Source organism: Oculina patagonica, chromosome 7, assembly GCF_052425735.1.
Source record: "Oculina patagonica isolate OP01 chromosome 7, crgOcupat, whole genome shotgun sequence".
NCBI lineage: Eukaryota > Metazoa > Cnidaria > Anthozoa > Scleractinia > Oculinidae > Oculina > Oculina patagonica.
In genome coordinates, this window is record NC_135764.1 from 30462079 (window position 1) to 30487714 (window position 25636).

General features: G+C 41.9%; 2 protein-coding genes across 4 annotated transcripts in view; one reads left to right on the plus strand and one right to left on the minus strand.

Annotated features, from left to right (window-relative positions):
- LOC144659132 (TBC1 domain family member 5-like) overlaps positions 1 to 15757 on the plus strand; it is a 30713-nt gene extending 14956 nt beyond the window's left edge. For both annotated transcript variants that reach the window (XM_078519578.1, XM_078519579.1), the window contains 4 exons: positions 11711 to 11910; positions 12297 to 12399; positions 12939 to 13018; positions 13704 to 15757. In XM_078519578.1, coding sequence (XP_078375704.1) covers positions 11711 to 11910; positions 12297 to 12399; positions 12939 to 13018; positions 13704 to 14609 — 1289 coding nt within the window. In that variant the 3' untranslated portion in view covers positions 14610 to 15757. The remainder of the gene's footprint in view (positions 1 to 11710; positions 11911 to 12296; positions 12400 to 12938; positions 13019 to 13703) is intronic.
- Positions 15758 to 16506: 749 nt separating this feature from the next.
- LOC144659711 (integrin alpha-V-like) overlaps positions 16507 to 25636 on the minus strand; it is a 29389-nt gene continuing 20259 nt past the window's right edge. For both annotated transcript variants that reach the window (XM_078520205.1, XM_078520204.1), the window contains exons 22-32: positions 25317 to 25403; positions 24632 to 24711; positions 23926 to 24012; positions 23316 to 23412; positions 21606 to 21719; positions 20966 to 21019; positions 20747 to 20827; positions 19678 to 19800; positions 19102 to 19194; positions 18386 to 18514; positions 16507 to 17767 (exon numbers count right to left, since the gene is read on the minus strand). In XM_078520205.1, the coding sequence (XP_078376331.1) occupies positions 17669 to 17767; positions 18386 to 18514; positions 19102 to 19194; positions 19678 to 19800; positions 20747 to 20827; positions 20966 to 21019; positions 21606 to 21719; positions 23316 to 23412; positions 23926 to 24012; positions 24632 to 24711; positions 25317 to 25403 (1044 nt within the window). In that variant the 3' untranslated portion in view covers positions 16507 to 17668. The remainder of the gene's footprint in view (positions 17768 to 18385; positions 18515 to 19101; positions 19195 to 19677; positions 19801 to 20746; positions 20828 to 20965; positions 21020 to 21605; positions 21720 to 23315; positions 23413 to 23925; positions 24013 to 24631; positions 24712 to 25316; positions 25404 to 25636) is intronic.

Sequence of the window (25636 nt, forward strand, 5' to 3'; positions counted from 1 at the left end):
TAGCCAGTTCGACAACAAGTACGACTGGTCTACAAAAGAATATGCGCTGAGTTCGGTGTCGACCCGTCAAGCGATTTCCGTTTCACAAAGGCGCAAACCACGGACTTGGTAACGTTTATATCTGGATTACTAACATTGGACCAAACAAAACTGGAGCAAAATACCCCGATTACGATAAATTTCGGATGAAGGTGGAACTGCAAGCAAAGGTACTTGATTCAATCACGAGCCAGACGACGCTGCATATGCACAGGCAGACTGGTTTTGTCCTAACGGCACTGAAGGGCTTACTCAGGCAGGTTTGTCGAGAGTAAACCAGTCGATAGAGCTTTGTCTACTGTATTCTCGGTTCGCAGGTGAATTCGAAGTAGCATACTTGGAACAGGCGGCCGTGCAAAGGAAGCGCAAAGTGAGTTCCTCGTGTTGGTTGAAGACGCTATAAGGCAACCTGATCTGGCAAAGTCGGTCCAAAGATACCAACTAGCCATCGACGAAGCTAAGGTTCGGCTTAACCTTGCAGTCTGCCCAGGTGCCTGGCTGATGCCCGCTCGTATGGTGATAAACACAGAAAGCGTTGTTGGTTACAATAACCAGCTTAAGCAGGCTGTTGTTGGGATGAAATTAGGAGGAAGATGAGGTTAATAAAGCTACAAAAAAAGCAGCTCTTAAACTGATGGCGGGAGGAAAATCAAAAATCAACCCACCAAACAGCCACCCTTCAAATCCTATACACAAGAGCGCCACAGCAAAAAAAAATTGGGCACCCGCCGCAAGCGCTGCTGAAACACAAGCTAGGGACCTTTACGGTCCCCGTCCAAAGGACGGCAGCGCAAAGCGCTAAACCTACGAAGGCCGTAGCCAATGATTCACACGAAATAAACAAAGCAACTGTCGCTGTTGGCGCGGTTGGAGCAGCAGCTTTGCTCTACACCCTTATGCGCTAACGTCTCTTTTTGATGTATTTTTCAACAAGAAAAGCAACCACAGCAAGGATAAGCAGCCAGGTGTGCTCTGCAAGAAATCCAATTACTTGACCAGCGGTTTTGAAAAGAAATTTCGCAATCGAGCCAATGAGACCAGGCAGAGCTGATGCTACCTTTGAGCCAATATCACTTAGGCCTTTCCCCAACGCTTTGCCGGTTGCCTTCAACGCGTTTGTAATGGCTCCAATAACAGAACCAATCGTGACACCAGCAGCCAGAAGTATTGCTGTTAATGTCACGCCATTTTTTTGAAGATCTCTTTGATCCTCTCACGAAGTGGAGCGCCCTTTCTCTTTCTGCAATCTGCGTTTGTAAACGCCCGAGCTCCTCGGTTCTTTCCGCAACTCTTTCTTCCGCGGCTTGTTTGTCAGTGGGGAGGCATCTCATCCTCTATAACAGCTTGATCTTCCTCGTTTTGTTGCTTCAGCTCGGCTTCTTTCTCTTTTAGATCATCCAACGCTCTTGTGTCGTTGAGCCTTTCTTGCAAGTGTTTCTTCTGCTCTCTATGGCAGCGAGGCTTGCCCTTAGTTGGTCGACTCGTTTTGTTCTTCTGCCTTCTGCTTAGCTTGTTTTCAAGAGCAGCAACTTCTTTTTTTTTTTCAAAATCCTTTTCAAGATTTTTTTCATTGTTAAGTCTGCGCAATTTGATTCATTTCAACATTTGACCCAATTGTTCCATTGGCATATTCGCTTTTTTAATCTCTACTTCTTGGGTGGCTTTTTCTTTCTGCATGTCAATTTTTCTGCCTTTGTATTTGACTTTCAGCTTCTCTTAATCTTGTCTCATTTCCTTTTTCTTCATTTCTTAGCAATCAGAGATTCCGCTTCTGGCCCAAGGGGGCTTTAAACTTTTTGTGAATTTTTTGAGAAGGCCAGTTCCGTCTTTTTGAAAATTCGGTCTCGCCACCTTTTGATCCAAAGGATACAATTTATTTCATTGCCACTCTTTTGCTAAAACCTATTGGGCCTAATTTTCGAAGTTCATTTGGGGAATTTTCTTTGATAAAATTTTAGCTCTGTCAATCATGCCGGTTTGTCATCTGATGAATAAAGCTTCCCAAAAAAGTTTTCTTCGTAGGATGTGTGGCAGCCCGCTCTGTTCGTGCTGCATCTTTGCATTTCATGTTGTTCACCCCCATGGTAGGGTGTGGATGCCTCCCCGGGCTGAAATGGTCGGGTGTGTCGACCTCTTGTTCCTCTTCATCATCGTTATCACTGTTGTGGTCAAGATCGGTCCAAATCAGGGTCCTCGAACCAAAATCACCACCACCTGTTGCCACGCTAATTATATATATATTTTTAAATTAAACTTTTCAATTAACAATAAAACCAATCGAGAGAGGCTGCTGTTCAAGAAAACCTTCGACCGGGACGCACAGAGAAAATACTCGGCGCACTGAAAGCCGAGCGCGCGGTAAAACGAATCACTTTTGACCGCACAGAAGCCAATCCAGAGGAAACGTTGTATGTTTCAGTGCCCAAGCTGAACGAAAACGAGGTCATTGTGCCCGGCTCGCTGGCGCTGCGCTTCAACACGAGAGCGGAGGCCATGCCAACAACTTTCTGGTTGACAACGCAGCGAGCCGAGAGAGTGAAGGACCGTCGTGCAGGACACGGTTGGCTAGACACTACAAAATAGAGGATTCCTCGCAGGAGGAGCGCGACGAGGGTAGAGGGCAAGAGAGGACTAACAAAACGCTCAAAGCTGGCGAAAGAAAACTCAGGTGTGGACGCAGAAAAAAAGCGAATGAGATATATGGAAATAAATACCGCATCCGCCTGGATCACCAGATTTTAACTGACCATGGGGCATTTTATCCTCAGGCACATACAACGATCGGCGAACGAAGCTCGCGGCAGCCGAACAGGGCAGAGCCAGAACAACAAAACTAAAATACAAGTTGACAAACATCCAGCTGGAGTACGAGATGATAAGAAGCGAGGAAAGCAGATGAAGCGTTCAGCGCTTATTCGGGCGGCAAAGAGTTCGCTTACGACCACATCCAGCGTGTTAAAGTGGTGACTTGCAAAAGGCTCCGACACACGTCTGAATCTAAGGGTCAACCCGCAGAGGAGGTCCATGAAAGGTATCTTGCTCCTATTATGAGCAATATAACAAAGGTGCAAGGAGCTCGGAAAAGTACATTAACCCGGACCTTACAAAAGTAAGCATCACTGTCAACGGCTCGCCAAACATCTGTACAACAACGGCATCGAAGGAATGGACATTTGGGGAGAAGTTAAAAGATTCTACATGAAAGAAAAAAATAAAACGCAGCACATGACTCTGCAAAAGTTTTACACAGAAGACAAGTTTGGCCTCTTATTGATCTGCGTTCCATGGCTGACCACTCGATGCACGGAAGCGGCACGCGCCTTGTGAACACAAAGGACGGTGTCCAGCTTGAGCTAGAGAGGAAAGCAAGCGGCTCAGGTAATTTGAACTGCCACATTTACGTAATCAGCGACGCCCAAATGAATATACTTGGCAGGCAGTTAGAATCTGTGCTTTTATAATTTTTTCTTTGAAAAAGTGTACCTTAGGTACATATACGAACGAAGATGGATCCTGCCAATATACCCTTCAACGCCCTCATTGTGGGAAGAACCAGGAAAAACAAGATACGTGGTCAATCAGCTTTGTGGCCCTTTCCGAGGAAGTTTGACTACATCGTGCTCATCTGCCCGACTTCGAGCACAACAAGATAACGCTAGGAAATATTCGATTTTTGTTTTCATTTGCGAGCAGCACGAGGTGGAATCTTGTTAAGGCTTTCAAATTTCTTTGAGGGTACGAACACGCTTATCATCCTCGACGACTGTGCTCTCGAAAGATGTAAAAGGAAGAAAGGGGAGTTGTGAATTTGCTTTCTCTGCTCGCCACGCAGGCTTGAGCATAGGGTGTTAACTCAAAAATGACAAGCATAACATCCTCATCCGCGAAAATGTTGCGGCAATCGTTTTCTTTTACACCCCCTCTGCCAAGACCAGAAGGCAATCTTTGAGGATGCTGGCGAACTTGCCAATGAGGAACAAAAAATAAAGCTAAAAAAAAATAAGTTTTCGCATCTTTCATTTCTCATCGCCACCCTACGGCACAAAATTTTCTATGAACATATTTTTAAGTATAAGGGACCCGTCGCAACTTCTCCTCCCGAGAGCGTCAAGGGCGCTGCAAGTGAACAAGAATTAGCTTCCGTAAGGAAGTAGGAGGAACCAGAGAAGAAAGCGCATGGCACTCACAAGGCCCTGACATTCCTGCTTTGCGTGAACAGCTTGCAATCCTTGTTTCAACAGGAAAAGCCAAAGAAGCATCGGTGTGCAACTGACACACGAGCAGGTGAAGCGCTTGACAGATAAAGAAGTTGAAAAGTACTTAAAGAGATAGAGGCATACGTGGATCCAAAACAACCGACAGCTTGATTGACAGCTTTATTTTTCTTGTTACTAAAGTCGTTGGTATGCCGTAAATATCAAGGACGTCAATAACAGAAGGAATCAAAAACGACTACATCACAGCAAAGAGCTGTCCACTTGGCAGGCGGTCTGTGAAATGCGGCCGCTTCTTGCCGTGCAAATGCTGCGCCACACAACAAAGCACATTTTAAACGAAGCACAAAGTCGCACACTTCGCGTGCGAAAGTGCCCAAGAGGAAAAAGAGCAATAAGAAAAAACAAAAAACACATAAATTATTTTTTTTATAAATGGCCGAGCTCGAACAAACTCCGATCGCTCAAGAAGAACAGAAACAAGTTACTTCAACAACTCCTGCAACAAAGCCTGCCAAAAATCCAAAGAGAGTTGCTGCTGGCAAGCTGCAGCTGAAAAAACAAAACAGGCTCGTGAAGCACAGAAAAAAGCTGCTGTCGAGGCTGCTGCAATATTGCAAAAGAAAAGGAAAAGAAATCTGCTGCTGCAAAGCGAAATGCAACACCACCGGACGTAACGGAACCAGCTCCGCCCGAGGCTCAGCCGCAATCAAGCGGTCTCACCACAAATCAATGGATATCTTCTTGGTATCGGCGGTGCAATCGTTACAACTTAGTGAAACGCGAAGACATAAAAGGCTTTATAAACGAAAAAAGAAGTCCAACATTTAAAGCTCCGCCAACTCTTATAACTGATGACACACCAGTTACAGCAGAAAGTATTGGAAGGGTTGCAACGCGTTCTTCAGACACGCCTTCGACAATCCAAAATGCCATTAGACCTCGCAAACAAAGAGGAATCCGTCCGATGGATTAAAAAATTTCTTTGAACATTTATTTTCATTTATTATACCGACAATGTCCCTTGGTTTTATTCTTGACAACCTTGTTAAAGGTGCAGTATGTGTATGACTTTTTGAATTTTCCAAAACTGCGTTAAAACCGCTATTCGGGTGCAAAAGGATGAGGATACAATTTTTAAAAGAGGTATAAAAAAAACAAAAGAAGTTGAATCTGGTGAAGAAGTTGCAAACTTTGCTTCGCAAAACGGTGAAGAATAAACAAAAAAATTTTCAATTGAATATTTTTTTTATTTTATCTGAACCGCCATGTCCGACAACAAGCTCGTGAAAACGCTCATGGATGCCGCCACCATTACAGGTCTCGCCGCCGGAATCGGCTGGGCTGCCAAAAAAGTTGTAAAAGAAAACTTCACATCCGACCCAAGCAACAGTTTTATGAACTATGTAAAGTTCACAGCCGTCATGGCTGGCAGCGTTGCACTAAACAGTATCTCGAGGAAGAAAATTCTCCCAACCAATTAAAAAAAAATTAGAATAGTATAATAACAAAATGGCAAGCGTCGCGATTATGGCTGGCGGAGCTATCTTGAACGCTGCTGCTTTCATTGGCGGCAACTATCTTGCTCGAGCTTTGGGTGGCGGAGATGACGCCGCTTTGAAAGAAAAAGAAAGACACGACAAAGCTCTCGAGGCTTACCAGGCAGCTTACGCGAAGTACTCTCGCGACCGCACGAAGCTTCTCGACTGGATCGAAACCAACAATGAGATCAAACAGCAAGCGAAACAAAACTTTACGAACACAGACTACGCTTTCAAACTCTACAACCAGGCACATCCTGACAAACAAATGATTCCTCCGAAAGAACCCAAGTTCTCTATTTCTATCAGCCAAGTGAGCAGCAGAAACAAGGTGAACTTATGTTCGTTGGCGCTGGCGCGCTTGCACTTGGGTACGCTGCCTTTCGGTTTCTTTAAACTTTTCTTTTTTCTTATATACACATGGATGCAAAGATTTTTGCGGAGCAAAACTTTTCGAAGAAAATCTCGAAAGTCTACTATAGCCCCCAGGGCTACGGAAGGAATTACAGCGATAAAAAAATTAGCCGAGGCGGCCAAGGTTTCCGAAGATGCTGCTAAAAAGTGGCTAGTTAAGCAGGCCCTTTGGCAGATCTACCTTCCGGCACCACGATACGTTCCTCGCCCAAAATTGATGTTTCTTCTCCTAACGCGGTCCACCAGGCGGACCTTCTTTTCTGCCACACGACAAACTGCCGCGAGGGCGAAAAGTTTACAAATACGCTCTGACTGTTGTTGACGTTGCCAGCCGTTTCAAAGAGGCCGAGCCTTTGACCTCCAAAGATTCAACTGAGGTTGCAAAAGGTTTTCAGACAATTTACAGGCGAAGTGCACTAAAATGGCCACAGATGCTTCAAGTTGACCCTGGTCGCGAATTCATGGGAGCTGTTACTAAAGAAATGGAAAATCACAAAACCTATATTAGACGCGGGCGTGTTAACATTCACAGAGATCAAGCTATTGTTGAACGTTTTAATCAAACACTGGCAGGGCGCCTGTTTGGTTATCAGTACGGTGTCGAGATGAACCTGCCATCTGGCCAGCGGTCGACAGCGTGGGTAAAAAGGCTTCCCGAAGTTGTTACCGCTCTGAACAACGAAGTTACCAGTCTTACTGGAAAAAAACCTGCACTGCAATCAAAGAAAAGGCTGTTTCGTCCAAACCGTCCTCAAAATATACAAGGCCTGTTGGCAAGAAAGAAAAAAAATACCCTCTCTCGTTAATGTGCGCTATCTCTACCAACCTGGCGAGCTGGAAGGCGGCGTAAAAAGGGCTACAGATCCGATTTGGTCATTAAAAGTCTACAGCATTGAAAGGTCTGTTACTAAACCTAATCAGCCAGTTCTTTATTACTTGCACGATGGTCCAAAGCGCGGCTTCGTGCGTGAAGAATTGCTTGTTATTCCTCCAAATACACAGTTACCACCAAGCACTTAGTGCTTGAGCCCCTTGGGCTCAGAAAAGCTCTAAACGTTATGTTTATGTAGGCTTTGTTTCGCAAAACTTATACCCGTAAGCATTTGTATGTATCCCATCATCCGCTATCCATCGCTTTGAGTCAAAGGAGGACAGCGATTTTTTGTTCACCACTATCGAACACAACTCATGCTTAAAGCTTCTTAGCATGTGCATTTCGTGAAAGCTTTCCTTGGTTTGGAAAAGTGTTTTTTGAAATTTTCGTGATTTATCTTTTTCTTTGTCACACACTCTTTTACCCCCTTTGCCTTTTTATATTTATTTCGTCCACTTTTAGCATTTTGCAACATTTTAGCACACTTGCTTTCGGATGTTTCTTTATTATTTTTTTGACCAATTCTTCATCGTTTGCCATTATTGCCTGCATTCTTTTCCCGGCCCCTGCGCACGCGCACTCTTTTATTTCCACCTCAGGGAAGCCTTTCTTTATTTTTTCAATTTCATTTTTGCTTTCACCTTCTGTCATTATTGAATACATTTTTGGCCTCAAACAAACGCACTCTGAAATTTGTTTTCCTGCGCATTCGTCTTTCATTTTTCCCAAAACTTTTTTGTTTTTTGTTGAAAACAGCGAATGATCTTTCGGGTAGTCGCTTGTGTCGTACTTGTCAATGTTTTCTGCCATGTCCGCGTAAACGTCTTCTGTTTCTATCTCAAGCAAAAGGCTGTCTGTGTCTGTATACAAAAGCTCGCAACGCTCCCCGTACTCTTTTTTCAGGTGGTTGTAATAAAAATCGTACATACATAACTTGCTTACGTCAAGGATGGTCATGCCTGGTAGACCGGTTTATTAAGAAAAAGCTTACTTTTTCGCATGTCTATTCCAACCAGATCGTTTGAAAACATTACATGTCTTGAATACAATGGCTGCAACTATTTTCTTATTTTCTTTGTTTCGTCGCTGCGCACTATTCTTATTCTACACGGTTTCTCAGGTTTTCCATTGTTTTTCCAAAAACTGAGTTATTCATCAGCTTGTAAAAGTTCTTTTCAAAGTCGCTTTTCGCTTCTTTTCGGAATTCTGTGTTCATCCGGATGGACGGCTCCATCCACGCCTCTTGTTCAAACTCTAAGACCCTGTGCACTTTTTTGAGTTTCATTCCCTGTTTTAGATAAAACTGCAAGTTTCGGTAATGCACGACGTAATTTTTTGTCTTCAAGAGTTAAAACAAGTTTTCGGTGTTGGCGGGTGCAAATCAAGATTTTTTATTGTTTTGTTTTGGTAAGGCGAAAACATTTCTTTGTTTATTTTCTTTTTCTCTGGTGCTAATGGATAGCTGTTGTGGGCGTCATGCAGCTCTTTCGGGTATTCCAAGTCCACCTCTAAAATCCATCCAGCTTTTGCATACTTTTTTTTGTCGTTATTTCTTTTTCTGTTGGCATAACCTTTTTCCATCTAAATCCACTTTTTGGAAGCGGCTTGCTCATTGCCCACCCGTAAAGGTTATTCGCATCGAGGTACGTTATGTATTTTTTGGCTGGCTCGGGTCAAATCCCTCAACATAAGGGTTGTTCGCCTTTGCATACCTCTTGCTTACCATCGAAATCCCGCCTCTTATTCCCCTTTCGACAAAAAGATGCATTTCATAGTCTGTAAGTAACTCAAGCTCCACGCCTGTCTTTTTCAAGAGTGCGTCCCAAGCAAGGCCTGGCGTCGTGTAATAATTCGCGGGGTCCAACCCGTACTTCTCAAGACAGAGTTTTCGGAAGCTTTCAAAGAGTCGGCTAACAGGGTCACGTCAGTCTTAACGTACAAATCGTGGTAGTCGCCCAGGGTCTGGCAGCCAAAGGTTTCCCACACGTTTGCGCGTGTTCGTACTCTTTATCCGTTATTTCTCATCATAATTTGCTAAAACTTTCTTTTTCAGCAAACTTTTTCGCTAAATCTTTCCCATGAGTCCATGTATTCGTAAGGATAGATTCCCTTTTGCAAAGAAGTTCAAAACTTTCATCAGACGACTGTGTTGAATTAATTTTGTTATATTTAATTCCTCCTTCGGCATCGCTTTTACAAGTGAATCAAGACTTCCTTTAAGAAAGTTTAAGCTGTCTATAAAACGCAGTTTGCCAAGTGAAAATGTGATGTATTTTTCCATGTTGTTTGCAACACATTTTACTTCTTTCTGTGCCTCTTTTGAAATCTTTGAAATTGACTCATTAAATGGTGCGCATCATAACCCCTCAGGTTGTGAAATGCAACTGGTATTTGGACCTTTTTCGGATCTAATCGCATCATAAAGTTACAAATGTTGTGTGCGGCTCCTCGAAACTTGCCTGTTATGTGGCAATGGTCTTTTACCACATCCTTGTAGTTCGGCTGGATAAGCGGCTTGTGGCACGCTAAGCAGTTTTTTTGGTTTTTCGCTGCTAATTTGTGTTTTCTTTTTCAAGCTTTTTACTTATATGGGTTTCGGTATCAGGTTTTTTGCCTCTTTTTCCTTTCTGTAATAACATTTTTTGTGCATCTGTCCAAAGTAATTAAGCTCCTTTTTATTTCCAATCCAAACTGGCAAAGAGTCCAAAATTTTTTTTATTAGCGTTTCTTCGCAAATGTGAATTGTTGCATTTTTAATTTACCCAGTCTTTTGCCGTCATCACAAGGGGTTTTTGTTTGACAATTCATATCTTATTTTCTTTTCTTCACTTAAAAGACAGTTCAAGAATACTTCAACGGAGTTTTCTCCTCTGTACACAAATTTTTTTCGTGTTTACCATCACTTCTTACAACTTGTAAGCAAATCCGCATGCCTCGTGCTGTTCTGTTTTGTCTGTGTAACTCGGCTTCATGTCTTTTACTTCTTCACCAAGGTCTTTTCTTATCTGGCGCTCCTCGGGCGTTTCGCGTTTACACCCTTCTATCGGCCTTAGCAATGCCTCAAAGTCGGCGTAAATCGTATAAGGCGCTTTCATTTGTTTTTGGTAGTTTTTAAAAGAAAGAGTGTTTTTCCCCTTCTCCGGCATTTCAATCCTTGTTGGCCTGCCTTTAGCGCCATTGCAATATTTTTTTGCTTTTCGAGCAAGTCTTCTCTTGTAAAACCTGTCAAGCACATCATGCAAAAGTGTTTTTTATGCTGATCTCCAGTTTGGTCATGTAACAAAGCACTTACTCTTTTTATAAAACAGTAGTGCTTGTTAATCCTGACTCAATCAACATAAGAATATACGGGGAATGCTATTTTCTTTTTCGCTTAATCTTAAAGGTATCACACATTCGTCTTCTGAGTCCCACCCAAGCACATTTATTGCAAGGTCCCTGTTTTGCGCCTCAAGCCTGTCAATCTGCTTTAGTGGCGTTGGAAAATCGATTCCATTGTAGTTTATTCCGTCGTCAACTGGGTATCTGCTTGTTCTTTGCGGATTTTTCCCATCTCTTGGCGGAAATAATGCAGCTCTCAAAGCCCATTTTAGGCATTGGTTATCTCTGTTTTGCACGTTAATAATTGCTTTCTTGTTTGCCAACTTTGGGGGCAAAGGCAAATAAGTTCCTCCTCTCAATGGCTGATAACGCGCAACGTTGATGTACGCATTTGTTATTCTTTCAATGGCCCACCCAGAGCCGTTCTCTGACCAACCCTCAATTTCTCCCTTTGCTTTGTCAATAAATTTTCAAACTCTTTTTTTATTTGGTCTTTGTCGTTTTTTAAAAAAAGGTGTGGTTCACTTTCTCTGAAATAGTGTTCCATGTGTTGCGTCTCACCGTCTATTTTTTTGAAAATTGACTTCAATCCAAAGCTTCTTTTAAATTTTGTAAGTCATCAATTTCGCTTACCAAAAGCTCATAAAACTTTTTTTTGTTTTTTCTTGCAAAAGTGTAAAGATCTTTGTTGTTTTCGTTAGCTTCCGGTATGTTCATTTTCCATACACGGAGCCATTCGTTAAAATCGGTGTGGGCCAATAAAAAAGTTAAATTTCTTTGGGGTTTTCTTGAAATTCACGGAGGTTTTCCTCCATCATAGCTTGCAAAACTTCTGACGAATATCTTGCGGCAGCCATTTTTCGGTGTATATACCTTAAAAATATTTGTTCAATTGATATTTATTCCTAGCACAGGGTTGGCCTTGCGAGCCCCGCACACAAAAGGGCTGGCCTTGCGGGCCCCACACACATGAGAGTTTTGGCATTGCGACCCCCGCACACATGAGAGTTACCGGTTGTGGACACAACTTGCAAAAAATAGCGAGGCGAGACTGGCGAGCCAGCGAGCCAGGCGAGCCCGAGCGGTTTTTTTGCAAGTTGTGCCACAACCGGTAACTCTCATGTGTGTACTTGTGTAGCTGCAAAAAAGCGGGTAAACAAGGATTATTAATCTTTAGCGGAATTCGAACACAGGACTTGTGCTATTACTGTGCAAGCGCTCTACCATTGCGCTGCGAAACTACTCATGTACAGTTATTATTCGATACTAATCAGTTTGAAAACTGTTTTGTTTGTTCAATTATTTAGTGGAAGAGCTTGTCCCCAGGGGCTCACGACCAGCCCGTCCAGTTTCTGTCCCAGCCCCCGAGATGAGAGATCGCGCAGATTCCGGATCCCACTCGGCAAGTCCTGGGAAGAGCTTGAAAGCGCTCAGCAATCCACTCAAAGGGAAGCTAATGACTCGGCCCAGGACCCGCTCCAGAGTAGACTATGATGAACTGGCTCAGGTAAATAAAACTTGTTGTGATGTCGCGATAAATTAAATCGTTTTTGCTGTGGAAAGAAATACCTTCAAATCAAGGCGAGTGGTTTTCCATGGTAGAAAAACAACAAAGGAATAATGCGGTAACAAACCAAAAAGGAACAACTTAAAACAATTTTGCTAGATTTTTTTAAGTTATCCGTGGCAAAGCTCACTATGTTATAATTTCTTTTTGCAGTTGTAATAGGGAGGTGAACATATTATAGAGGTAGAGATTATATGAATTTTGATCTCTTTTGGACAAAGAAAACTGTCCATAGTAGGGAGGTGACCGTACTTTAGAGGTTTGCGTAAGGAGAGGTTCAACTGTACTGAGTTGGAAAAGAATGTTTATCTTTCGTTTTGTTGTAGGATCATGAACGGCTTCAGAAACAAGTGTCTTCACTGAAATCAGAGCTAGATAAAATGCAGGGGATGTACTTGTACTGCGGCAGGAAAATGGATTCGTACATTGGTGAGTGTTGGTTTCATAGAGCATTACTTTATTTTCCATTCCATGAAGTCGACTAGGAGTGTGTTGGTTTGTATCCCTCCCCCCTCCCCTCGATGGGATGCTAGTCCATCGCAGAGTACCCCTAAGCGTTTTACTAGGTCGCCCCAGTGATTCGCGAGTCGTGTGTATGTTTTAGATTTGGGTCCAGTCATATCCTCGGGACACGTTCGTTATCAATACGAACGCATCACGAAAGTGATAATTGCACTATATCGGCTACGAACACTTTCTGAAAATTGTCGTGCCCAAACTTCCTAATTTCTGACTGCGTTTTTTCATTCAAAATTGCTGTTTGGTAAATTCTTGGTTTTCACGTGAGTCATCAAAATTTTAAAATACTTTTTTTTTTTTTTTTTTTTTTCCTTTTTTTCGGGGGAAGTACTTGTAGTTTCACTTACCCAGCTTCACGACTAATTTATGTTCAGGGGCCGTTACGTACATTCCCATTCCAATTTGCACACAGTAGTCAACACAACGATTGTTTATTTCAATTTTTGCAGATCTTCTTCAAGACGAACTCACAAAGGACGAAGATTGTGTTCGAGATATTGTATATCTGTGCTTAGCGGGCTTAAAACAGGCAAGAAATATTCCTTGTATTTGTTAACTTTCCTTTTTTGGTAGATTTCTACGCTTCAGTGACTACACGCTTGTGTTTACACCGAACAGTGTTCTTGAGACTCACCACAGTAACAGATTTGAGCGCAACACATCGAAAAAAATCTCGCCGGCTTATTTCGATAGGGGGGGGGGAGGAGAGGGAGCTTATACTTGGGCACTTACATATCCGGGGAAAAATAGCGTCTCAAAGTTGCAATTTTGATACTTATATTCCCACCATTCACAGTTTCACACAATACGTCATTTTGTTTAGAGCGCGTGGCTTATTTCGACGAAGAAGAGGGACCTATACCTGGGCATAGCCGTGGAAAAATTAGCGCCCCCAAATTGCAACTTCGACACTTATCTACTCACTCTTAAATATAATCAGTTAGTTTTCAACGCGTGGTTTTATTTGTATACATTACAAGGATAAAACAGTGAAGATAAAAGCAGGTTTCTGCAATCAGAATAGATCTAATCGAGAGGACAAACCGGTCGTTCTATAAAAGGCCTCAAGCGGGGTAAAGGCGGGGGGGGGGGGGGGAATATATAAGCGAGGAGATGAACCTACAAACGGGATCAGGTAATAGGCCTGTAAAGGGGCGTTTAACATTATTTAACAAAATAGGTTGCTCACACGAACGTTTCTTAATTTCCCACAGGTACGGGATTTGTTGAAAGGAACTTTGGCATTCCGTGGATCAACAATGGAGACAGAGTGCGACTTTATGGAGATTGATAACAACATAGCCTCCCGCCTGCAAATCCCGTCACCACAGCAACAACAGAAAGACACTGATATCCCAGAAGGCCTCCCTGTCCCAATGCTTGCCAACTTTGACCACTTTGAGAATTCGGACGAGACAGAAAGTAGCTTTATGTCAGGCGATGTTGAAGGAGAAGAGAAGGAAGATTCGGCGGGATCTAACGAGCAAGGCAAGGAAGACGACGAAAGCGGTTTAACAGTGAAAGAAACGACGCAAAATGTTCAGAATGTGGAGGAGTTAGAAAGTCTAAACACTGAAGCTAGCTCAGTAAAACAAGGAAATGATGTAGAATATTCAAAGCAAAATTTTGCTGTTCAAGGAGGCGTTTTAAAAGATGCAAGCGAAGATTTGTTTGCTAGTTTTGGCGAAGGACCTGCTAACATCGAGTCTATTGACTCAAATCCTTTGTTTTGTGGAGAGAGTCAAGTTGAAGGGGTTGAGGAAAGGACATATGATGTTAATTCTACCACTACAACTCTTTTGTCGTCTAATACTGAGCATAGAATTGAGAATGAAAGCGGTCAGATAGAAAATGAACAGTCAGTTCTTCGCAATCCAAACAGTATAATTGGTGACACATCAAATGGGACTGATCCTTTGTTTAACACTGTTAGCCATCTTCCAACACAGTCTACAAATCCGCTAAATGAACGGAAAAGCGCAAATGACAATTCTCTCGAAGAGTTGTTTCGTACCGAGTCTCCTGACCGTGAATTTGTGTTTGTCAATCGAGACGGAACTGCTCAGGGTGAGCCCAGTCCCTCGCGGCATCCATTGGAAAACAACGACGAATTCATTTAACGTACGTCCTTAGAAAAGGACTTTTCAGTTCTCATAAATTTCAAGCAAATTAAAATTTACATCATTTTGTATTTAAATTATTTTTTATAGGTCAGTTTGATTTGTTTAAGAATTTTGTAACTTTGGATTGTTTTTTGTCACAGAAGGTAAAGAATTTTAAGTAAATTGTGCTAGAACCATGTTTCATTGCACTTTGGAAAAATAACTATTTTAGAATTGAAATTCAAATGCATTGAGTTAACAATAGCGAACAAATATTGTATATTTTGGCGTTGTGGGCAACTGCCCCAGCGCAACATTATTTCAAATGATATTTCATTAGGTTTCAAGAACCTGTTTTTCACAAGAATAGGCTCAGTTACATTTTCCACTGAGCTCCAGACTTTCTTCGTCCATTAAGAGGAAACTCGTGCAGCCTCGTCTCCATGGAGGTGAAAACCTGGGAACGAGGTCGAATCACGAGTTGTTTCAGTCTCTTCCCCAGGACTTTCAGTTGGCGGGGACGAGGTTGTAAAGCAAAGAGTATTCAAATTAAAATGACACAAATATTTTAGGAGGCAAAATTAAGAAGCTGTACAAAAATTTCTTCGGTTCGTTCAGGCTCTCAGATCTTGTCGTATATTTTTGTTCATCTTGCGTTTTTCGCCACTATCTGAGAGTCCGGTACAGTCGAAATAGAATTAGAAATAATTTTAAATGTAAGGTAAAGTAAATTTTCACCCGTTGGACGCCACCTCTATAAATTCCGATATAAAATTGTGGTATTGTACATAAAAATGAGCGGCGAGCTACACATTAAGAATGTAAATGAAAGAGATATTGTGTAATTGTAAAGCATATTGAGCAGTTTCGAAAATAAAATACAAAAAACCCGACGATTTCACGGTATTCCAATTTGCGGCACTGCGCTCAATTGCAGTTCTCTTCATCGCGTCATGCTACACAAAACGGGATACGCGCTGGAGGGGTGATGCTCTATAACCCTAGTGCAGACATGCGGTGTTTCTTTTGTGCTTTGAAATTGTGCAATTTGCTTTACAACTGCAGGGTCCATTTCGATTTCGATTTCAATTCAAATATTAGTAGAAAGGACTTATATGAATAAATATTAAATTAATAAAGACGTTATCAATAACCAATGTTGTCTTAACTGAGACTAACTTGGGGAAGCCAGGGCTAAAAAAATGAACTAATTTTTTCCCAGCTCGTCGGTTAGAGCGCCCAACCGGTCCGGGAGCATGTTGGATCCGTGGGACGATTTTCTCTGCCCACGCTGTTCATACAAATAATTTACTATTTTTCAAGGGCTTTTCAAGGACCAAACTAAATTTTCAATGATCACCTACCAGGAATGTAATTTCACAGACAGTCCAAGCTAACAGGTTTTAAAAGTTTTTAAATGCCTAAAGTGCATGCGGCATGCGCAGGACAATTATGAGTTCTATACAAAACCGGTGGTGAACTTGTTTCACTGACATTTGAACTCACGTGCGCAGTTGGATTACTTGGCTTCTCAATTTCCCTTTATCAGCTGCTTTTACACTCGGCTTTTTCAGTGTTTGAAGCTGCTTTACACAGGAAACGACCAAAGTCTATGTAAAGCAATTCTCTTTCGACCTCACTACATTCAAAGTTGAAGAAAATTCAAGGACTTTTCAAGGACTTGCACACAATTCAAGGACTTTTCAAGGAAAAATGGAATTCAAGGACTTTTCAAGACTGTGCGAACCCTGGACGTCACTCGCCGAGCTTGTCGGGAGAGTTCGGTTTCAGACCTCCTCCGTTCACTCACATAGCGTGAATTGGCTTGGGGACGAGGCTAGAACTAACCTACGACAAAACACCATCTGCCATTTCAATGTTGTTTACGGGTAATAAATGACATGAAGAGACAAAATCAGTCTGCTGATAACTTATTTATTTACTTCTTGTAATTAATTATATACACTACATATAAAGTAACCAAAGAACAGACCATTTTAAGTAGCCTATATTCCTCCCTTAAACAATTAAGTCCGGGGTAAAACCTTCCATATAGAGCCATGTTCATATTAATAGAAATCAAAACTTTCATATGAATGATTTTACACTCAGTAGACTTCATTTGAAACAGAGGGACATTTTGAAAATAGCCTATTAGCAATATGTTTCAAACTTTCTACTTCTAATTCTTTTAGTTTAATGTTATCCTTAAATAAATAGCTTCGACCTTTCCGCTTTAAACGGCCATAGAAAAAACCTAAATTTTAAAAAATATTTTAATTTTTTTAATGAAAAATACTAACGAAACTTGTCATTACATCATGCTAGCTGATAACAAGTGTAAAGTAAACTCAACTTAATATGGAGATTACAAGACGCAAAACTAGATAACAAGAACTTTCGAAAGTGACTATACACCCACTCTCTTTAAATCTTTTTTTTTATGAAAAATACTTACAAAACTTGAAATTGCATTATGCTAGCTGAAAACAAGTGTTAAGTAAACACAACTTAATATGGAAATTACAAAACGCAAAACTAGAAAACAAGAACTTTCAAAAGTAATTCCCCTCCCCCCTCCTTTTTCTTCTCGTTTCACTTTTAACTTTAACAAACTTCTCGTCCTAAACGTCAGAGATAAGGGCAGCCGGCATTGTTTGTTTCGAAAATCGTTTCCCGCCGATGCCGTAATCTGAGTAGAAGAACAAATCATTCTCGACCCCAGAGCCGCTGATCCCTCTTAGCCGGCATAGCCTGGGGGACAGGGAGCTAGTGGCTCTGGGAACACATGAATAGATTGGCCAGATTTCAACAAAGGAAATTTAAATCTATCAAATCAAATCAACAGTTTTAAAATCCCTTTGTTGTAGGGAAATTTAAAACGGTTGATCTGATTGGCTATATTTAAATTCTCTTTGTTAAAAACCTAGCCAATCAAATCCTGTGTCCCAAGAGCCACTTGTTCCTCGTGCCCCAGGCTCTGTCGGCTGAGAGGGACAAGGGGCCCTGGGACTAGACTGAAGAACAAATGTGAAAGTAGTCCTGTCGCAAAGTCAAGCGAGTCTTTTTAACAATCACTAGGCCTGGTTTGCTGATGTGTTCATAGGCGTCATCTCTTCTTCAGTCGGTTCGTCTTTCTTGTGGTCTTCGTGGCGGTTCCGTTTAAAGAAACCAAACTGAAAAACAAAGAAAAACAACTCATTGCTGTACCATCTCTCTCAAAACGAAAAACACTGTTTGTTTAGCATTAACCAATAGATTCTGTAGATTTTCGGCTGGGATGCAAATGCTAAGACTATTCTGGTTTGCCCGAACAGAAAATTTCTAACATAGACGGAACGTCTTAAAAGTTACCAAAATTCCCAACCGGAATAGGGCCGGGAATCTTTGTTTACAGTATTTGCCTCAAAGGGTCCCGCGCGACCTTAAATATCTGGAGTCACTTTGTATATATCATGATCTCTTCTTTGCGCAAAGTTGTATGTTAATGAGGCAAAGATCGCCCTATACCTGAACGGAAAATGTGTTGACCATTAGCTTTTATCTACCAGTTCCAGGCCTTTCGCCAGTTTCGAACCGTATACGGGCAAGTAACCTCAGTTCCAGCTGCTCCGAGTAATTTCTGGTCAATGGAACACGCCAAATTTCATTCGGAATCTCCGTTCAGGGTTTTTTGTTTACCAGTGGCCCAAACTATGAACTAACCGGTTTCTCCGTGTTAATGGTAAACAACTACCGTTACAGAATTGCCAGTGGGGGAGGAGGCGGGGGACGGACAGTAATATAAGACTAACCTTGTAGAGAGCAAATACCGCAAGCCCGATAAGCAGAAGGCCTCCCAGGACAGACACGATAATGATCCAAGCAGCTACCTTTCCACTTTTGCCTTTTGGCGTGGTCCTAGGATTAGCCTTTAGACCAATCTGTTCAGAATAAACAATAGCGATATTAACTTGCTATCTACTTCCACTCACGACTGTTTACCTTATAAATAGCAATGGTATATTGCAATTCCTGAGTTTTGATTGGTTAACAGGCAATGGTATAATAGCTCATACACTATTCACCACAAAATGGTTGCCGATACGCGTCAACGAAAACAGATGGGGGGCTAAAATATTGCAATTCTTTGGGCGTTTTTAATAAAACAATTATTCCACTCACGCTTGTTTGATATGAGATCGTTATAGCAAACTCGGCGCTACGCGCCCCGTTGGCTATCTACCATCTCATATCCAATGCGCGTTCGGGGAATAATTGTTGAGTATTTCTAACATTTAAAGCCATAATTATATTGCTTTTCTAACGAAGACATCTCCAGCAAAGACGGACTCGCAGACCGAAAGCTGTCACGTGATAGTCAGCTTGTCGCCATGTTAATACGCAATGTTGCTTAGCAACACCCCTTGCAAGAAAAACCGCGGGCTCAAGCAAATGCCTACGAAAGGATGGAATACAGGATGACTTCATGTACACGACACAAAATATCCTTTGTACTAGAAGCACAAACCTTAACTTCGTTGTTCTTTTCATCAGGTTCACTCACGGAAGATGGCGCAACAACTTTAGCGGTTGTGGTAATGTTAAGTGAGCCAACGTTCGCCTGCAAAAAAAGACAAGAGTTCATTCATAATTATATTACCAGGCAAATTATTAGGCTATCACTTCCAAGGGTCAAATTAAATTATGTGAAAAACACTTTTATTTTTAGTGGAGTGAAGATTTTTAACGAACTTCCTGTAAATATAGCGAACGCCAACAAAATACAGACTTTTTGCCGCCTAGCAAAACGTTTCTATTTATCATAGTATTTTAGTAACGTTTTTAGCCTTCTTTTATCTTTTTTTAAATTTTCATGTAAATTTCTCATTATTTTACTTTATAGTTTTTTTTTAATTTAATTTTTTAGATGCAGGGCCCCTCTGGATACTAGCCTATGAGCTGAATAGGCTACCCTGCCTAATTAAAATTTTACTTAATTACAATTTATTTTAAAAAAGACACGAAAAGGAACAGAGCACAGCACAAAAGAAACCCGGAAAGAAAGCAACATAAAAGTACAACATGAACGTGAACAATCAAGTACCTCAATAAGTGTGTTCTGCCAGAGACGGGACTTTATTTGTATGTTCACCAGGTCGCCTCGCATCATTCTTCCCAGGAAACAGGGAAACTTCAGGCACGTCATGTCACTGTTAGTTTCACATGGCTGAAAAATGCACGAAACACATCATCCACTTAGCGTTTTTAACTTGTAATGTTTTGACTTATTATAGAAAAACATGGTGTTTCTTGACCAGTTAGGGGCGAAACCAAAATCGATCGTGACATACGCATATTTTGCCGCGCTTGGATCCACTTTCCCACGCTTGGCAACAGTTCCATGTTTTCCCGCGCTTGGCACCTTTTGCGAATTGCATGTTTTCTTGCGCTTGGCACCAGTTGCATGTTTCCCGCCCTTGGCACCGGTTGCATGTTTTCCGCCCTTGGCACCGGTTGCATGTTTCCCGCCCTTGGCACCGGTTGCATGTTTCCCGCCCTTGGCACCGGTTGCATGTTTCCCGCCCTTGGCACCGGTTGCATGTTTCCCGCCCTTGGCACCGGTTGCATGTTTCCCGCCCTTGGCACCGGTTGCATGTTTCCCGCCCTTGGCACCGGTTGCATGTTTCCCGCCCTTGATACCAGTTCCATGTTTTCCCGCGCTTGACACCTTTTGCATGTTTTACCGCGCTTGGCACCAGTTGCATGTTTTACCGCGCTTGGCACTGGTTGCATGTTTCCCACCCTTGGCACCAGTTGCATCTTTTCCCGCGCTTGGTACTATTTGCATATTTCCCGCACTTGGCACCGGTTGCATGTTTTTCCGCGCTTGGCACCGGTTGCATCTTTTCCCGCGCTTGGCACCGGTTACATCTTTTTGCTTCGAGTATTGATGTGTTTCCCTCATGTAATCACTAGAAAACCGTGATAATGTATTTCTTTTTACACCAAAATAGAGCGGTTTTCCCTCGCTTTCTGTCGACTACATTTATTTGCTTCAAGGTTTGATAGATTCACTGGATTATCTGTGTCCTTTAGGATTTGCCAGAGTGACTTGGTTTTGGTTTTACTGACATTCAAAAGAAAATCACCCGAAAGAAATCTGATTTAATTACCAGTTCCACACTTGACTGGTTGACCTCACGTCTTGATTTGTCCGTGGAGGAATTGGACTCTTGACTGGAATTGGCATTTAGCTGAAAACAAAAATAAATGAAAAATTGTGGCATCTACGAGTGTGTCTTACGTAAAAGAAAACACGAATGTTAAAATGGAGAGTTCGCTCGTTTGTGTAACTGAAATTTCGTTTTCCTTAAACATTTCATTCCACTGACCTGGAGATCTAAAGGATTTGTCTTCACATTACAGCTTCCTGCATTCCCAATAACCTAAAGGGAAACAAAGTATTAGCAGTGAAATAAAATAAGTAAAAAAGATCACCGCGCTCTGCAATATGTGACTTACATATCTTTGACTAAATGCGTGTTAGAATGGTTCCTTATTTCTGCTAACCTCTCTGCGTGACGCTCAAACTCTTGCGGCAAAAAAGCGACTGCTTAAGCCTTGTTTTCACTTGTGACGCAAGCACAAGCGTAATCACGTAAAAATAACAAATTTTGACCCTTGAGCTTTTGCTTGCCGCAAGCACAAGCACAGGCATCAAAATGCAATGCGCTTGTGCTTTTGCTTGCGTCGAAGCCGTTTTCAAGGTGAAATAAGAGCAGTTATCCTTGCGCTTGTGCTTGTGTCGCTAGTGAAAACCAGGCTTTAACTATTTTACAAACGAAAAGCTCTCTTTTTTGCCCGGGCTTCTTTGACGCTCGTGACCACTGTCACGTCTGTTGTCGCATTTTTACGCCATCAAGTGACACGTCACTCAATACGTTTACGATCAATTTTCGACGGTCGCCGAAGAGATCCGACTGTTTCCGAAAATTTCCAAAGATTGTCCGAAACAAGCGTTACTCTACTCACCTGCACTTCCATCAAGTACAATAGATAGTTTGGATCTTCTTGCTTGTTATATTTGAAAGGAACCATGATTGACACCTCTGCGTACTCGACTGGACTGGGACCATTGTTACGCACCTGGAAACAGGTTTAACAAGTATAAGCGGCTTACTCCAAAACTTCGCCGCATTTTACGGATTTTAACCATAAACAACAGCAAGTTAGTGCTCAAAGTAGTCACTGGACAAAGTGACTGTGATTTCTTCAGTAGGAGAACCTTGGAGCCGTGTTAACACCAACGGACTTTCTGGGGTATCGTGAACCGAGTGTAGCTCGGAGTCACAAGTCAAAGGTCTTACAGTTTTCTTTTTCTATTTTAAAGATGATTTCCAGTCCGTACTGCGCAGACTCAGGGTTTGTTTACATTTTTGTTTTGAATTCGTTGAAACGTTACACTTCGGTGATAGCGTACATGAAGTTTTTTAGTTCGCCATTACGGATAGTTTCGTTCAAGAATTCACGATGAGCTAAAACGTCCGTTTGAAATACCGTCGAGCTTCTTTACTCGTTATTGTGTTTTGCAAGGAATCTGGCGAATAATGAAGAAAAAGGTAAGTTGTCCCGGTTTTTATATTTGCTAGTTAACATTCCTCTGTTTGTGAGACGCACAAACATTGCAGGCGGAGATTGCGCAGTACGGACTGGAAATCATCTTTAAGCAGTTGCATTTACGTTGTCATTCATAATGATCGCAGCTGTTAACGCCGGCATTCAGATGTTTGAATCCTCTTCTCAAACCAAAACAAAGACAGTGCATGATCGTATCATTAAAGCAGTCAACGCACTTAGCTTCGAGATGCAACGGGTTTACAATGGTTTGTTTCCAGGCCCGGGTTCCAGGTATGCCACTCAAAGAAACCAAACAAATATTTCAAAGCCGAAGAGTTGAACTCGGGACAACCAAAAACAAATCCATCTAGTGGCAGAGTAGAAGGCTTAAAACCGGGACCCCCGGATTACAAGTGCAACGCCTTTTCAAGAGGACAAGGAACTTGGTCAGGGATGGAAACCAGATCTCTCAAGGGAGTCCAATGAGCTTTACAGTTGAGCCACCCGTCAGCACAACAACCAAGTGAATACAGTCAACTCTCTCTAAGACGGACACCTTCGGGACCGGCCGCAACTGTCCGTCTTAGAGAGGTGTTCGTCTTGTAGAGAGTCGAGGAAACATGACACCATAATTTTGAGATAAATAAAGCTAAACCTATGCACGATGAATACACGTCTGTTTTGAGTCTGTTTAAAGTCGCTTTCTCTAACAAAACCTACAAACTAAAACATCAATAATATCAGAAAATTGACTCGTTTTTTCATTACAATCGATAATTCACTGCTTCACGTAAGCAGAGAAGCTTCATTGTGTTTGGTTAGTAAGCTTGGTATATATAGGCGTATCCTTAGGGCACTGACTAACTTTGCTTTAGCTATACGAAGTTTTGAAGTATTTCACTAATAAAACATGATATAAAAAAACACTTCTTAAGTGTCCGTTGATGATTTCAAAGTGTCCGTTGTCCGTCTTAGAGAGGTGTCCGTCTTATAGGAAGTTTGGTTACAGTAAAATGACTGAAAAACGGCAGGGACCATCATCAGGTGTCCATCTTATGGAGGTGTCCGTCTTATAGAGGTGTCCGTAAATAGGGAGTTGACTGTATTACTAAAATCACTCCTTACCGTAATGGTTTGCTTTACTGCAGGTCCAATATCGTACGCAGTCTTGATCTGTTCTGTTACTTTGTCACTGTACACGACTTGATCTGGATTAGAAAACCTGAAAATATCGAAAAAAATAAGGATCATTTCTTTAGTATCTTTCGCAACCTGCCCAAGGTTTTCCGAGAATTTCCAAAGATCTCTTACACAGATACGCAACGAAAATCAATTGCATAACGGCGAACTTCTGTGATCGATCATTTTGGCAATGGTAAACACAGGAAAATTCGAAACAACTGCAAAACTCTAGCCTGCGTCGCACCCGGACGTGTCACAAAACCAGGATTTAGTGACCCTTCTTTAGTTCGTCTGCAACGCAGGCTACAAAACTCAGAAAGAAAATTCCTTAAATTACTAAAACTAGGCTTTCTATCGACGTCGATCTCAAGCTCAAAAATACAGTGACACTCCATAGGTAAAACTCGTTTCGAAAATTATTAATGCAACCCAGAACACACAAAACAATTCACTTGTTTTGGCTTTTCGTTGGAGAAGAACACCTTAACATAAGTACAACGGGCGCCATGTTGCCCATTATTTCGCTAGGGTCCAGTCTCGCTCGTTAACTCACCCGACAATACCAAGATCCGCTTCGAATTTAACGGCAACAGGGAGCGCTTGCTTGTTATTTGAAGGGTCTGCGTCCTTCGTGAGGCCGCTAAAAATAATAAATAAACAAGGAATCCGTCAGTCAAAAACTCACTGTATAAACTATATATCGAAACATACAATTTAAAGAATTAATTAGTGCATTGTGATTGGCTAGCGATTTTAATATGTGGTGGGCTTGTAGCTTCGCGATCGGAAGTATCTTGAATCATATTGTCTTTCTCGTGTACCAAGAATAAAACTCTTATTTCTCCTTAGGGAAACACAACAGTACGTGTGAAGATGAAAAAAAAAACTTTTCTAGGGTAAGCAGGGTATGCATTTTAATCTGCGGAGTACAAACACTCTTGGGGTTCTCTATAAAATTCCAACGAAAAACAATAGACTTGGTCATGCAATTGAACAAAGGTTTAAAAAGACAGACAGACAAAAAGGAAGTAATAAACAACCTCGCCAGCCATATTTTAATTCAGTTCTGTAGCTTGTAAGGGTCGCAACCATTCATGCGAGACATTGCCAGGGACCCTGGAGCCGGGGTAGAGGGGGGGGGAGGGGGGGGGGCTGGTGGGGCTTAGCCCTAGTTAGCCCCCCACCCCAATTGGAAAAATGCTTCGCGGTCCCTGATTGCGAGAGCTGCTACCAGTGCCTTTTATTCTCACTAATATTACCTTGATGCCTCAAGATCAATGGTGAACTCAGTAATGTTTCCAGTGACTCTTTGAGTGTTAAATATGATGTCGAACTGTCTCTATAAAAAATAATAATGATAATAATTATTCACTACATTTTTGATACTCTCCAATTCGCTTCATAATAAAGACTAAACCGAGAGAATCAAATGCTGGCTCCCAGAGACGTCATTTAATGTATTTTGTGAGATTTACACATCGATACACAAAAGATTACTCATGTAGCTTCATGTCTAGGATAGCCTGCGTTGCAGCCGGACGTGTCACAAAACCTGCGACGCAGGCTAGTCTAGGATCGAACTCAAGTATTGTTTGATAAGTACTTCATGTATGTCTGGGTTTTTGGTTATTCTTTTATTATGGCTGTACATTTGGCGGACTTTTTTGAGTGAGGACACTTTGTGATGCCTTTCATAAGGAGCATCTCATAAGCGCTCAGTGAGCGCACGAAGAAAGACGTATGGCTAATCTTGAAATAATTTTAATCATTTTTTGAGAAAAGGGGAGAAATAAACTTGAATTCATTCTTAAAATAAGACGTTTGACGTAGCCTTCTTCGCAGACGTTCTTTGGGCTCGTCACGCGTTTCTCCCCCACTTGTCGAGCACAAAGAACGTCTGCGAAGGAGGCTACGTTTGACGCCGAATACTTTTGAGTTACTAACTTTCATATTTCCTCTGAAAGGATTCCCGACAAGGCACTCAGCTTTTCTGCTGTCGCTGTCTGCCGCCGCTGTGGAGCAAGAGATTTCCTGAAGAAAGAAAGATGTGGACAGACAAGAATCGTGACAATTAATCAATATCAACTCCCGTATCGCCTTTTCACCAAAACTTCTTAGCCAGAAGGCAATGTACGAGGCCGCCAACCAGGCGAAGGAAAGACAGAACCCGACCACGCCGACGCCACGACCCAGTATAAACGGATTTATGAGATCCAGGTTGAAATAATCAAGTGACAAATGAGGGTAATTAGAGCGGTTTTCAC